Source organism: Fukomys damarensis, unplaced genomic scaffold, assembly GCF_012274545.1.
Source record: "Fukomys damarensis isolate Sample0158 unplaced genomic scaffold, DMR_v1.0_HiC HiC_scaffold_34, whole genome shotgun sequence".
NCBI lineage: Eukaryota > Metazoa > Chordata > Mammalia > Rodentia > Bathyergidae > Fukomys > Fukomys damarensis.
Window position 1 is genome coordinate 14,532,451 of NW_022900946.1, and position 14,407 is coordinate 14,546,857.

General features: G+C 39.7%; 1 protein-coding gene across 1 annotated transcript in view; it reads left to right on the forward strand.

Moving 5' to 3' along the window:
* The window catches only part of Grin2a (glutamate ionotropic receptor NMDA type subunit 2A), a 381,170-nt gene that overhangs the window by 259,691 nt on the left and 107,072 nt on the right, over nucleotides 1-14,407 (forward strand). Inside the window, exon 4 of the mRNA XM_010609958.3 lies at nucleotides 2,367-2,481. Coding sequence (XP_010608260.1) covers nucleotides 2,367-2,481 — 115 coding nt within the window. The remainder of the gene's footprint in view (nucleotides 1-2,366; nucleotides 2,482-14,407) is intronic.

Sequence of the window (14,407 nt, forward strand, 5' to 3'; positions counted from 1 at the left end):
AGGGTGCCTCTTCTCACCAGAATGCTTTCTCCTACCCCATCCTCAACCCTTCAAGATTTTGCAGAAGCGCTCCCCAGATCTCCCAGGTTGAGTCTGGGGCCATCTTCTGCATTTTTACAACATCTCATACTTCCTCTCCTTGAGTGCACAAGTGGTTCTTGCAGTAGCATTGTTTATGTGTGTACGTCCTTGAATTGTAAGAATGTGGATAAGAGGGTAGAGAAACACTGTGTTTTTTTATTTTTTATTCCTAAGACTGATTGTAAGACCTGATACATAACAGACACACAGTAGATTGCTATTGAGTCAAGAAAATATCTTTCTGGCAAATGATCAGAGCTATCTCAAATGCATCAAATAGAATAGTGATTACTATTTGTTCCTTCTAGAATAGCGATGTTTTATTTTTTTCTGTTGGCTAAAGGCTTTGATTGAAGAGAATTTGGAGACTAAAAGACACACAAATGGAAATGGAAAATACCTGTAATCTCTCCATGCACAGACAAGCTTTGTTTTTATCCCCCTTTCTGCTTGTTTAACGTTAGATAGTGAGCATCGTCTTCATGCTGTTAATGTGACAAACACATACTTGTTAATGACCCAAATATTCCGTTGAATGGAAACACAATACCTTTGCCTTTTCCCCAATTTTCTCACTGTGTCCCCTGTCAGGTGTCATGGTCACATTCTTCTGCACTGTGAGGGGCCCGGGTAGACATGCGGCCCATTAGGACAATCTTATTAATCACAGCCTTAACCCCCACTTCTTTAGTTGCCTTTGGAGGGAAGGGAAAACAAAGCAAGAAAATGAAATGGTTTCAAGGTGCACTGTCTTTCTGGGGTAGTCTTGAACGCTGTCCTGAATGGTACTATTTTTATTGGGTGTTGGCTGCATGGCCATTGCCATACTTTCTTGGGTGAACTTAACATTACATTTTTTTCTCAAGTTGCAAAGAGCTAAGATCCCCTTGGGAACCTTTTCACCCAAATCCGGGGAGAGGAGCTCTGCCTTTTTCTCTAGCTAAATCCAGTCTGACCGTGGGGAAGGTGGGTTTGGGGAGTGGTGTGGGTACATGTGTCGTAAGGCGGACAGATATCACCTGTGAGGAAAACACCTAGGCTAGAGGTTGGCAGCATAAATGTTGCATGAGTCATTCTTGATACCTCTCTCTGCCTGGTCCTCACATCTGATCTAGCTAAGTATCTTTCCACTGGGTCCTGTTTGTTCTCTGTGGCTATTTTTTCCTTTTCCTCTTTCTCCCCTTCTCCTTTGGTCACTACAAAAGCCAAAGCCACCATTGTCTTTCACCGTTGCTACAAGAACAGTAGTACCCCCTGTAAATAGCACCCTTTATCCATCCTACTCTCCCTCTAGTCCATTCTCTGCACAGCCTTACATAATAAGACAAATCTATGATTATGCCACCTCTTGTTTAAAATACCTCAATGTCTTCCTGTTGTTATAAGACAAAGACAAAATTTAACGTGGCCTACAGAACTCTACACTATCTGCCTCCATTTGTATTTTCAGCCTGACCAAATACCCTATTTGCTTGTCTTTCTCTGTCTTAGCTTCACTGTTCTGCATCCAGTCCCTTATATATGGCACCACTGGGCCTTTGTGTATATTGTTTCTTTTGCTTGCTTATATATTTTCTTCCATAGTTTAATACTGACTCATCCTTCAAGTCAAATTGTATTTCCTTAACCTTGCCTGACCCCTATTTCACTTTCACATGGCACATCTTTCTTTCTGATGTAACATTTACCATAAGTGTGTGGCTAATCAATTAGCACCAGTTTTCTCTCTTAGACTATAAACTTCATATGCCAGTTGAATGAATGATAGGTGGAATAGCATTTTTTCTAAGCTGAAGGAGCAAGCAAGTTTCTTCAGGGGAGCTTTTTAAAGCAGTATAGAATGTGCTTATCTGTCAGATCATTTGAACACATATCTATGGACCTAGCAGGACAGGAATGTTCTATTTATTTATTTATTTATTTATTTATTTATTTTTTTATTGAGTTTATTGGTACATTTAGGGATACAGTACAGTTACATTCATTGTTGGGATCATGTACCTTTACATGGCAAGTCTTGATTCTCATTTTTTTTTTTTTTCTATTTAATGCCTTCGCAGGACCAAAGAGTTTGAGAAGGAGTCCAGGCATATGGCACTGACTGCCTGGGTGGTGAGCAGTGCCTGCCTGGGTATGGATCCTTCCACAGACGGGGGCTGCGTGTGACAGGAAGGGCTGTGCACGCAGACACCGTCAGGGTGACTCTGATGGTGGCATCCACTCATTTGTTTGGCACCTCTTTTAATCTTCTCTAAAAGTTTGTCTTTCTCTCTTCCTCTGTCTAGATTTATGGTCAATGTGACCTGGAATGGCAAAGACTTGTCCTTTACTGAGGAAGGCTATCAGGTGCACCCTAGGCTGGTGGTGATCGTGCTGAACAAAGACCGGGAATGGGAAAAGGTGAGCATCCTTTTTGTGCTGAATGTGGAAAAGGCAGAAAGCACTGGGAGAAAAGGGCAACTTACTCCTTTTCCCAGACCACACCCTGCAGAGCTGCTCCAGGCTCCATCCTAAAACCAAGGGCAGGATTTTCTTAGATCAGTGATATTAGATATCATACAGTGCAACTGGAATTCTGTACCTGGGTGAACTTGTAATGTTCTTTTTGCTATGTTGGCTCTCAAACAACAGTAGGAATGATCCCAGGAGGATCTAGGATAATTTAAAGACAGTCAGATTTGGTTTGTACCATTATAGTAGCAAGTGTTGACAATATAACAGTTTACCTAAATCTCCTAAATGTGTGGCATGTTCATCTTTTAACTTATTATTAACTTATTGACCCTGTATTTTCATGTAAACTAGTCTTATAAGTAACCTGACCTTCAAAATTTAAATGTATTGCTTCTATAAATCATATGTTGGAGCGAGAGCTTGTGAAGCAGATGCCCAAGTACATACGTATTCATTTTGAAAAATGCGAGAAATTAGTGTGCAAAGAAAAAAATCACCCCAGATCCTGAGTCAGAGGAGAGATTTACAAGGAATTTGCATATGGCCTCATGCTCGAATGACAGTATCTGTCCCAAGTGTACTCTGTATCCTCCCATAAATCAACTCTCAAATTATTAGCCACAATATCACATAAAGAATGCAATAAAAAAAAAACAAGAAGGAGCTTATAACGTTATCTTGTCTTCTTTGACAAGCAACACCTAACTTCTAAACTATTTTAGCATCCTGGGATTTACCTTTACTGTGCACATCAAACGAGGGCCTGAGAAACCCCAGAGGAGAGGAAGATATAGGATGTGGTGTTGCAGACATAATACAGTTAATTAGAATCAGGAGAAAATAATATGCAAACAGGTGCACTGACTTTGGTGAGACAGTGACAGATATCTATAAGGGAAGAGTGGAGAAGACACATAAGAAAACTGCACACTATACCCAACAGCTATAAAGTATGTATTCCTCCAAGAGTACATAGATGACCTTCCAAGTAGACTACACTTTGGAAGAAAAAACAAGTCTCAATATATTTAGAAGGATTGGAATTATGCATAATGTTCTCTTTGACCACAGTAGCCTTGACATAAAAATCAGTATCAAAACTGTATCTAGAAAAGTCTCAAATATTTGGAAACTATTACACATTTCTAAAAACCTGTAGGGCGATATAGAAATAAGAAAGAAGAAAGATGTTCAAAAATACTCTGAATAGAATGATCATGAAAACACACAGTATCATAACAAAATTTGTAGAATAAAGTTGAAAATGTGTTCAGGGAAATCTGTACCTTTAAATGCTTATAATGAAAAAGAGAAAATACAAAGTGAATGATTTAAGCTTCTAAATTAAGAAGCTAGATAAAGAAGTGGAACAAAAATCTAAATGAAGTAGAAGAGAAAAATAATAAATATAAGCAAAAATTGACAAAATTGAATGGAAGCTATAGAAAAAATTAGTGAAAGGCCAGTTCTTTGAAAAGATTAATAAACTTCATAATATGAAGCAATAATGAAAACAGAAAACAAAGATAATGGATATTAAAGCACAAGAAACTATAGATCCCATGTGATAAAGAAGACTCAGAAAATTTATGCTAACAAATTTGACAATGTGGGAAAAATAGACAAATACCTTAAGGAAACATAGAACTGATATGAGAAGAAATTAACTCCAAGAACAACCTCATACTGGCTAAGATATTGAACATGTAACAAAAACTTTTACAAAGAGAAAAAGAAGAACTTCTGGTCCAGATGGTTTCACTGTGACTTCTATCAAACACCTAAAAAAGAGGTAACACCAATATACACAGAGTTTTTCAGTATGTTTCCAATCATAAACCAACAATATGTTTTTAAAAGGATAATACATCATGGCTAAGTGGGTTTTATTTGAGGAATGCAATACTGGTTTATCAGTAAAAATAAATCAACGTACTTTACCATATTAACAGAAAAAAGGGAGAAAATTATGATTGTCTCAGTAGATAAAGAAAACATATTTAAGAAAACCCAATATCCCTTCATGACAAAGAAGGCAGATTGTTCAATCTGACAAAAGGTGTCTATGGAAAGCCTATAGATAATATCCTATTTAATAAAGATAGCCCCACACACGTGCATTTAAATAATTTTGGAGGAGTTATTATGAGAAGAAGCTAGAGAAAAGCCTTTCTAATAAATAGTATTAAGTCCACTAAATATTAAAATGGCAAAATGATAAGCTTTCTAATTTCTCAAACTATACACAAAAAATTCCTTGAAAAACTTATAGGCTTAAATGTAAAAACTAAAATTATGAAGTTTCTACAAGACAGCACAGGAAGATATTTTGTTGTTTGAGAGGATCACAGATTTCTTAAACAGAATGCAAAAAGTATCAAATAGTAAAGACAATAAACTGTACTTTATTAAAATAAAAAACTTTTGCCATGTATTTTAAAAGTGGGAAATATTTTAAAAATGGAATATTTTAAAAGTGGAAAAAGCAAGGTACAAAATGGAAAGAAAATGTTAATGCAAATATATTATATATTATATATCATAATATATAACACATATAATGTATAATATTGTAATATATAACATATACAATAATATAATCTATATAATAATGTATTATAATATATAATATATTTTATAATATAATCTATATAATAATGTATTATAATATATAATATATATGACTACTTTGTAACATATATAATATATATTAATATATGTGTTGATATAATATTAATATATGTTCATATAATATATAATATATAATATAATATATTAACATATATTAATATATATATGTTACAAAGTAGTCATATCTTGAGTGTGTAAAAAAACACCCACAAATCAATAACAAAATGAGAAACAGCATGACTAAAGTGGAAAATTTACTTGGACACTTTACAAAAGATATCATTTAAATAGGCAAAGATACATAAAATATACTTAAAATCATAGATAATCAGTAACATACAAACTAAAGCCACAGTGAGGATGCTATTACATACCTGTGGCTATAAATAAAAGTAATGATAATATCAAGTTGTAGCGAGAGTCTGGAACAACCAAGTCTTCTACAGTATATCATTGGAAGGAAGGTAAAATTATAATAATCACAGAAAATTGTTTCGTAGTTTATTTTTTTCTTATAAAATGAGACACACACATTTTATGATCAAACAATTTCATTCTTGGTTATTTATACCAAAGGAATATAAATATAAATCCAAAATGTTACACTTGTACAAGAAATCAGCAACAGTTCAAGTATCCATTCACAAGGAAGTGAATAAATAATTTAGGGTATATTCATCAAATGGAAGTCTACTCAGTAATAAGGAGGGAACTATTCATAGGCCTGACAACACAGATGAATTTCAAACCCCATTATGTTGAACAAAATAGGACAGACACAAAAGATTATACTGTCTGATTCCATTTATATGAAGTTCAAAAAAGAGACAAAACTTGTCTATGGGGTTAGATACCAGAATAATGGCTGCTTCTGTAGGGGAGAGCCATGGACAGAAAAGGGGACCAGAGAGTTTTCTAGAGTGCTGATGATTATTTTCTATCTTGAATATGTCTCCAAATGAATCCAGCTATGCCCCAAGATTTATTCATTTTCTCGCATGCTGTTGTATTTAATTAAAAAACAATTTAAGTCACACAAACTGGGCTACCTGGCACACTTAACTAACAAATTTTTTTGCTGAGGATTCAAATTTTAACTCCCAGACATGAGTACTAATTATAACAATGGCAATTATTGTTTTATTGATCACTTACTCCATTTTTTAAGGTGATACTTCAAAGCAATGGCTAAAAACATTGTTTATTCACGCAAAAAATTTTATTTGGCCCCTACTGTATACCTGACACTGTTTTTGATGCTTGGGAACTTATCAGTGAACAAGAGAATAATTTCTTACCCAAGGAGCTTAGACTGTGGTGTATGTGGAGGGAATGGAAGGGAATGCAATTCTAAGTGCTACTGAAACATTTGAGGGAAGTACTAGCTTCTAGTTAACCATTCCCAGGTTTCACTCCTCTCTTCCCTCTGATGTTCTCATAGTTTCCGGTACTAAGAATCTCATGACTCCACGAATGTTCAGGGTCCCTTAAACGTGAGACTTGCATCTGATACTTGGAATGTGCTCTTCTTCTTTTATCTGTAGTGATTTCCTATATTTCTATCTTCCTTTTATCTATCTGTCAAGTCTTTATTTTTGCTTTCCATTTGTGTGCAAAATCCAAAACGTGAGGAATTCTTTTACTGGTCATTAATAGGAGGTGGAGAATTTGGGTCTCTCTGCCTTGTGCTGTTGAGTTTGGGCATTATACTTCAACACTTGTTGCATTATACTGCAGCACTTTTGCAGGTGAAGATAATCCTCGACTAGAATTAACCAGTCCTGGGTCCACCTTAACTCACACCTGTGAATTTTCTGTGCAGCCTTCAGATCTAACTCATCTAGAGTGCTGCAGGGCTGCGACAGTACTGAATAAAAGAAAGCTGGCCTTGATACATTTATTTCCAGATGCCCCCAAATGCCTTTTAATATTTTGTGTACCCTCTTTCATGTTGCTAGTGAAATACAGCAATCTCCCAAGAAATGCATTGGAGCAGTTGCTGCCAATTTGAGCTTAGAATTTACAAATACTTCCTGTAGTGGGTCCATTCTCTTAGCACACAGGAGAGCCAGGGCTTCAGAAAGAATTCCCTATGCTTCTGTCTCTAAGAAAGAGGAAGCCAGTGGAGCAAGTAAATACCAGCCATGTCATCCTTAGAGCTGCCACAGAGCTGCGTCCTGGCTCAGCAGGCCAGCAGAGGTGAAGCCACTGAGTACAGAGAGCCGCTTTCTTTACATCTCTGAGGTCACCCAGTGGAGTCACCAGGAGAAGCAGCATGAAATGATGGCATTGTAGAAAATGCAACAAACCCTCAGAGGAGCGTTTGCTTTTTTGCAGGGTCTTTGTATGTGGCTACCATGGACTACACAGGTGCTGAATACCACACTCCCTGTGTGTTTCAGACATAGAACTCAGAGCTGAGCAGCTCTTTCTTGTAAATGGGGATCACCGTGCCTTTTGTTTCCCTCCTTCTTCCATGATTCTGCTCACTTTGGAGGTTTCTGGCTCCCAGAGATGTTTGAGAATAACCCTGGATGTAGGTGTAAACAGTTGGTCCAGGACAACCATCACCCCCAGGTGCCAGTGGCAGGGTTGAAACAAGGATGAGTATGAAGCCATCCTTCCTCAAGTGCTCATCGCTGAGCCAGTTCTGGGACATCGGACACAACAATCCGTGTTCTGCTAGATATCAGATCGACCATAGGACACAAAGGTGAGAGCGGGGAGCTTGGCCTGGTCACTTAGGACGGGTCTTCGAGGGGATGAGGACATTGGAGTTAGGCCTCACTTGAAAAACTGGATGTTTTTTCCAGGCTGAGCCACTATTTTATTAACTACTCCTTCCAATGCTTTGCAGACAATTCCATTTACTATTTTAAGATTAAAATAATTTTAAGGCGAAGATCTAGATGTGTGTGGCAGTGCACCTATATACACCTACAGACTCGCTATTAAATTAATTTTTTAAAATTAGTAAATAAGATTTTGGGTATCTATGCTGTGCAACCTGAGTTTTTTGATATATATGTACATGGGAGAAAGGCTGAATCAAGCTGATTAACATATCCCTGGCTAGCCATAAAATGAATATATATTGAGAGACAGATCTATTTAAAGAAAGATGTTTGGAGTATTTGAAAATTTGCCTTCAAATATAAATAGGACAAAAATGCATATTAAAGTAAAAAGAACATTTCTGTCCCTAGAGAAGAACTAATGAAAGATGGCAGTGAAGTCCTGGCAGGAGGAAGGAGCTGTGTCTTCCTGAAGGAACGGTCCCTGCCCCTTGCTTGACAACTCTGCTTCTCTCTTCATTTACACCACTCTGTATGCATTCTCCTCACTGCTGTTGGCTTCCCCCGACTTTTGCACAGAGCGGCTGCCAGATCCCTCACTCCAGCCCAGCCGTGTATCTTCCTGACCTCCAGATTTGCCTGTAAGACCCCGACGTGCGTCGCTCACAGACCCACTCAGCCTAGCTCTTCCAAATGCCGGCATCATCTTCCTTCCCTTACGTGCTCATTTGTCTGTGTCCCTGCACAGCGAACCTCATTCTTATCCCCACTGTCCTCTAAGCCTTTGTGTGTTTGGTTGTCATCTGTTCGAGCCTCACTCCCCTATGTTCCTGTCCCTTTGAACATTCCTCCCTCTTTGCTGAGGATGCCTGTTTTCGCCATGGATTCCCAGGGGTGGAGTTTTTCTATGTCATTTCTGCAGACCCGTATGCTAACTCCAAGAGGGGCAACAGTCTGCTTTGTAATTGTGGTTGTGCATATTCATCTTTTCTTAGATGAGGAGCCCCATAAGGGAAAGGTCTGCTCCTTTGATCTATATTTCCTCATCTCTACCTCAAAGGCTTTGTCCTGGTACACAGATGGGCTTTTCTAAAATCTCAGTAATGATGACTTCACTCCCCATTTATTCAAAGCTACCCTGAGCCAAGAACTATGCTGAGAAGAGTATCTTCATGATTTCATTTAGTCATTTCAAAAACTGACCTAAAGTATTCCTGCCTCAGACACTGTAATTCAAGTCCAGAGAGGCCTGTGACCTTCTTAAGATCCCCCAGTTCATTTGTGGTAGGAACAAGATGTGAATGTAACTTTGACTCCCAAGGCTGTGCTCCTCTGTACTTCAGGCTGAATAACTGAAAGAGGGGGCATTTTGCAGGGGGAGTTAAGGGACTTTCTCCTCCCACCCTTAGAATAGCATCTGTCTCTTTTTTCTCATTGGATGCAGTAGTTTCCACTTGAATTCAGTTAATTGGAAAGTGAGGTATAAGTATGTATTGTATTGCCTAGGCCTGTGTTTCTGGTCTGCGGGAATTCCATCTTCCAACCTAGTTCATTAAGGACAGGGGTGCATCCTGTCTTTTGTGTTCTGTGCCTAAGGAAGTAAGTGCCAGCTTGCCTGTGTCATGTCAATGTGTTGTCTCTAGTGAGGCATGGTGACATGTAGTGTACGATTATCTTTTAAGTCTTTAATTGGCACATAGGTATGGGCTACAGTGTGATGTTTCAATACATGTATGTAACTAACATGCAACGGTCAGATCAGGTAATTGGCATATCCATCACCTACAACATTCATCATTTCTTTGTGTCTGAAACATTCAAAATCCTGTTTAGGAGCCATTTTGAGATGTACAGGGTCTTGTTAGCCACAGTTGTTCCACACTACTGTGCTGTACAACTTCCAAAGCTATTTCTCTCGTCCAACTGCCCGCCGTACCAATTAACCATCCGCTCTGCACTCTCCCACCTTCGCAGGATCTGGTAACATGAAGTGATTTGAAATGATACAATGCTGAAGCTCCTTTGCTTTCAGCCCTACCATCTCTTTCACACCACCACCTCCACCACCGTGTTTAAACAGGAATGCCCCAGTGAGTCAGAGGAACACATGAGGGTGTGCAGATCCGCGGTGCATGTTTGCTTGTATGTGTGAATACATGTATGTGAGTGTGAGGTCAGTAGTCTGCACATAGGCTCGTCCAGGCAGGGGACCGAAGTCTTTGTGCAGACAGTGTACCTGGCTTCTGCTCACACTTATTCCAATGAAGACTGCTTTAAAGAAATCGGGGGGGGGGAATTGTAATTGTGAGGACATTGGTAAGTGACAATCAACAAAACAACGATGCAGGTTGCTAAAACTGGAGTGCATTGTTTACACAACCTGCAAACAGAAACCTATCACATAGTGTACCTGGCTTCTGCTCACACTTATTCCAATGAAGACTGCTTTAAAGAAATCGGGGGGGGGAATTGTAATTGTGAGGACATTGGTAAGTGACAATCAACAAAACAATGATGCAGGTTGCTAAAACTGGAGTGCATTGTTTACACAACCTGCAAACAGAAACCTATCACAGCTAAGAATGACAGCAGCATCCTGTCAATGAAGCACAGAGAACATTTCAGGTGTTTGGTTGTAGGCTTGCCTTTTTCCTTTACTTTTTTGTCTCTGGTATTCAAGAACAGAGGGGATAAATACTCATACTATGGATCAGACAATGACTGAATAGAATAACTGCCCAAGTCGGGAACGCGAGTCAGTGTAATCATTTTGCAAGTATAGTTCCCTGGGCTGTTTGCATCAGAATCACTTTAGCCCTGCCTCAAACCTATGGAAGAATCATTTCTGAATCGAAACCACATTTTTCATAAGCTCCACAAAGGATTCAGGTGCTTGTTAAACATGTAGAGCTCTTGCTTTCAGGCAAAGATTTATTCTTTATTACTTTAAAATGGTCTCCTCTAGGTCACCCTCTTTTCAAGGATCCTCTCGTCTCAGTTTTCCTTCGCATTACACTGCTTAGCCACAGTGCTTCAGACAAATAGCAGTGGGAGGGGAAAGAAAGAAGCTGGAGTCTCCTTGCACCTTGGGTAATCTCTCATAAATGAGACAATTATTAACAAGGTTAAATTGTATTATGTATGGATATGGTTCAATATCTGTCATCTAATGTGTCCTCAATAAATATCAGGTCATTAAGTGATGTTTCCAGTTACCTTTGTCCCTTATAAATAGAGATCATTGAATTTGGGTTGCATAGCCTTTACTCATTCATTCATGCCATCAAAGAAGTTTCCTGAGCACCAACTATGTGTAGTCACGGCTGAGGGCTGTAAAACAGATGATGCAGCTGGTCATTAAGAGAGTGAGTCGGAGACAAACAGGACCTGAGGAGCTCCTAACCCCGGGATGTGTTGAGGTCCTAGGAGATGCTCTGCTGAACTCCCAAGAGATGTGTCAGATGTATGAAGGAAGATTGAGGGCATCCACTTCAAGGATCTCACCCAAACAGGCTTTCTGGGAATGAACTAGCTGTGAACTGTGATCCTCTCAGGAAGGCTGTCCCATGAAGTAGGTACTCCACAAACCAATGTCTGGGCTAAGAGTGCTGAAAGCCCATTTGGAGAACAGTTCAAGTGCTTAAAACAGATTGTGTGCTGGGGAAAGGATTCGAAAGAGGGTCCTGATGTGACACCCACTCTTCTCTGAGCTTCCCCTGGAATTGTGAGTGGATCTGTGATTACAGTGCACAATCACTCCCAAAGTTCTGTTATGTTACATGGCAGAAGGGATATTTTTTTCCATTGATTACAGTGCACAATCACTCTCAAAGTTCTGTTATGTTACATGGCAGAAGGGATATTTTTTTCCATTGATTACAGTGCACAATCACTCCCAAAGTTCTGTTATGTTACATGGCAGAAGGGATTTTTTTCCCCATTGATGTTGAGTTACTTAGAAGGGAGATAGTAAAGGTGGGTCTCATCCAATCATACAAGCCTTTTTATCCAGTCCTGGGGATTTGAGCCCAGGGTCATCATACTGAGGTACATCCCCAGCCATTTGTTTAAAATTTGAAACAAGTTCTCCTAAATTACAAAGTTGCCCAGGCTGGCCTTGAACTGGTGATCCTCCTGCCTCATCTTCTCAGAGTGCTGAGCGTGCAGGTATGTGCCACCAACCCAGGCTCATACAAACCTTCTAAAGTAGCAGGTTTTCTGGTAGCAGAGGGAACGTTTGAGGCTCCTGAGGATTTGCCTGAGTTTTAGATAGAATAGAGAGGGCTACATCATGAAGAGTACAGGGGCCTCCAGGGCCTATGGCCAGTCCACAGTGACAACCAGGCAGAAGCAAGGACCTTACTCCTACATACTTGCCCAAAGACTTGAATGAGTTTAAGAGTAGATTCTTGGGGCTGGGGATTTAGCTCAGCGGTTTGGTGGCCTGCTTTGCAAGCACAAGGACCCGAGTTCAATCCCCGGTACCAAAAAAAAAAAGAGTAGATTCTTGCCACATCTCCAGATAAGAGCCCCGCCTTCATGATCTCCCGAACAGACAACTAAGTTGAGCACCCCCGAACCTTCAGAACTATGAAACTAGAGATAGATATCGTTTCAAGTGGCCAAGTTCAAAGTACTTTGCTGCACAACAGTATGAAACTAATATATATATTCAAAGGGAATGAAGGGTTACACTTGATAGAATTTGAATTGTAGACTATGAGATGATTATTTTAAATTTTAATTTGTATTACTATGTATTTGCAGTATATAATGGGTGCATGCATTGTGGGGAGTTGTTACATGTATGTAACACATCTTAATTCTTTTTTCACCTCCTTCTCAGTGATCTTCAGGGGCACTGTTGAAGAGCTGGAAGTGAGAGAACAACATAAAACCAGTAGCAGTCAGTAACATTTGCTTAACCCTTACAAAGTGCTTTGCAACTTGCTGAGTAGTCACCTAATTCTCACAGCAGCACAGCGATACAGTGATTTCTCTTTGTGAGACATTCAATAACTTGCTCAGGGTCTCAGAGCTAGTAAGTTGCAAGGCCAGGACACTGAACCCGGTAGCCTAAACTCTGAAACATAAACCATACTTCTTTAAAGAAGAAAATGGTAGCTAGGCATGGTGGTGCGTTCCTGTAATCCCAGCACTCTTGGAGGCTGAGGCAGGAGGATCACAAGTTTGAGCCCCGCCTGGGCAACTTAGATGGACCAAGACCAAGTCTCAAAATAAAAAAATAAAAACAGTTGGGTATGTACCTCAGTGCAAAGGCCCTAAATGGGGATTGGCATGAATCTTTGGGACATTTTCAAGAGGATTCTTTAAAGACAGTGAAGGAGGCCAGGTGTGGTGGTGCACAACTGTAATCCCAGCACTCGGGAGGCTGAGGCAGCAGGATCACTATGAGTTCGAGAGCAGCCTGGACTACATAGTGAGTTCCAGGTCAGGCTCAACTAAGTAGTGAGACCCTGTCTCAAAAAACCAAAAAAATAAAATAAAAAAATAAAGACAGTGAAGGTATGAGGAAGAAGTGATGATTGGAAAGATACAAGACAAGAAGAAATTGAGAAGTCAGGTTTTTTTTTTTTTTCTAAATTTGTAGGTATGGTACGTGACTAGGTTTTTCCATCATTGGTAGTTCCAGAAGAAATTTGTCATGCTTTACGTGGTATTGTTCATCTCCCTCCCTCCCGTCTCTCCTTGGTCCCCTGCTCTCTCTGTCCTTCTTTTCTTTTCCCGAATCCATATTTAAAGTTGAGTGCCTTTTTTAAAACGAGCTTGGTAACATCATCAACCTTAGCAGAGTCTGGGTGGAATTTAATCTGTTTCCTTATATAATGATCATTAAGTTTCTCAGACGATGTGAGCCATCGAGAGGGAAAGTTAAGCCATTACAAAAGATTTAAAATTACCATCTAACTTCCCGAGAGTCACGCCGAGCTACTATTTTAAATACCCACACAGCACAATATGTGAGGCTGCAGTGAGGAAAATATAGTAGGTCCCTAACAAATTAGCAATGCAGCTGGAGTGAAGTGGCGTCATCTCTGCTGGGCGTCTCTGATTTGCTCTGCATCTCCGTTTTTCTTTTTTCTTCCTTCACTTTTTCTTTTTGCAGTTGTAACATCAACCCGACTCCAGGAAGCATAGAAGCTGGGCGAGTGCTCTTCTAAATTTGAGAAATTGAAACAAAAGCATGCAGCTTCTCATAGAAAAGTCCTCGTGCCAAAATGCATCCACAGGATGTTAATGCAAAGGTGGAGCGGGGGAGGAGGATGTTGTTTGAGGTGACGATTCTGGCGGCGGCAGCTGCTACAGGTTGAGCTTCTGTAACGTGCAGTCACTACGCAGGGTGTTTTCAATGCGTTGTCCCAGTTCAGCCTCACCATGGCCTCCACGTTTGCCAGCACCCAAAGGGAGAGCATAATAATAGCACG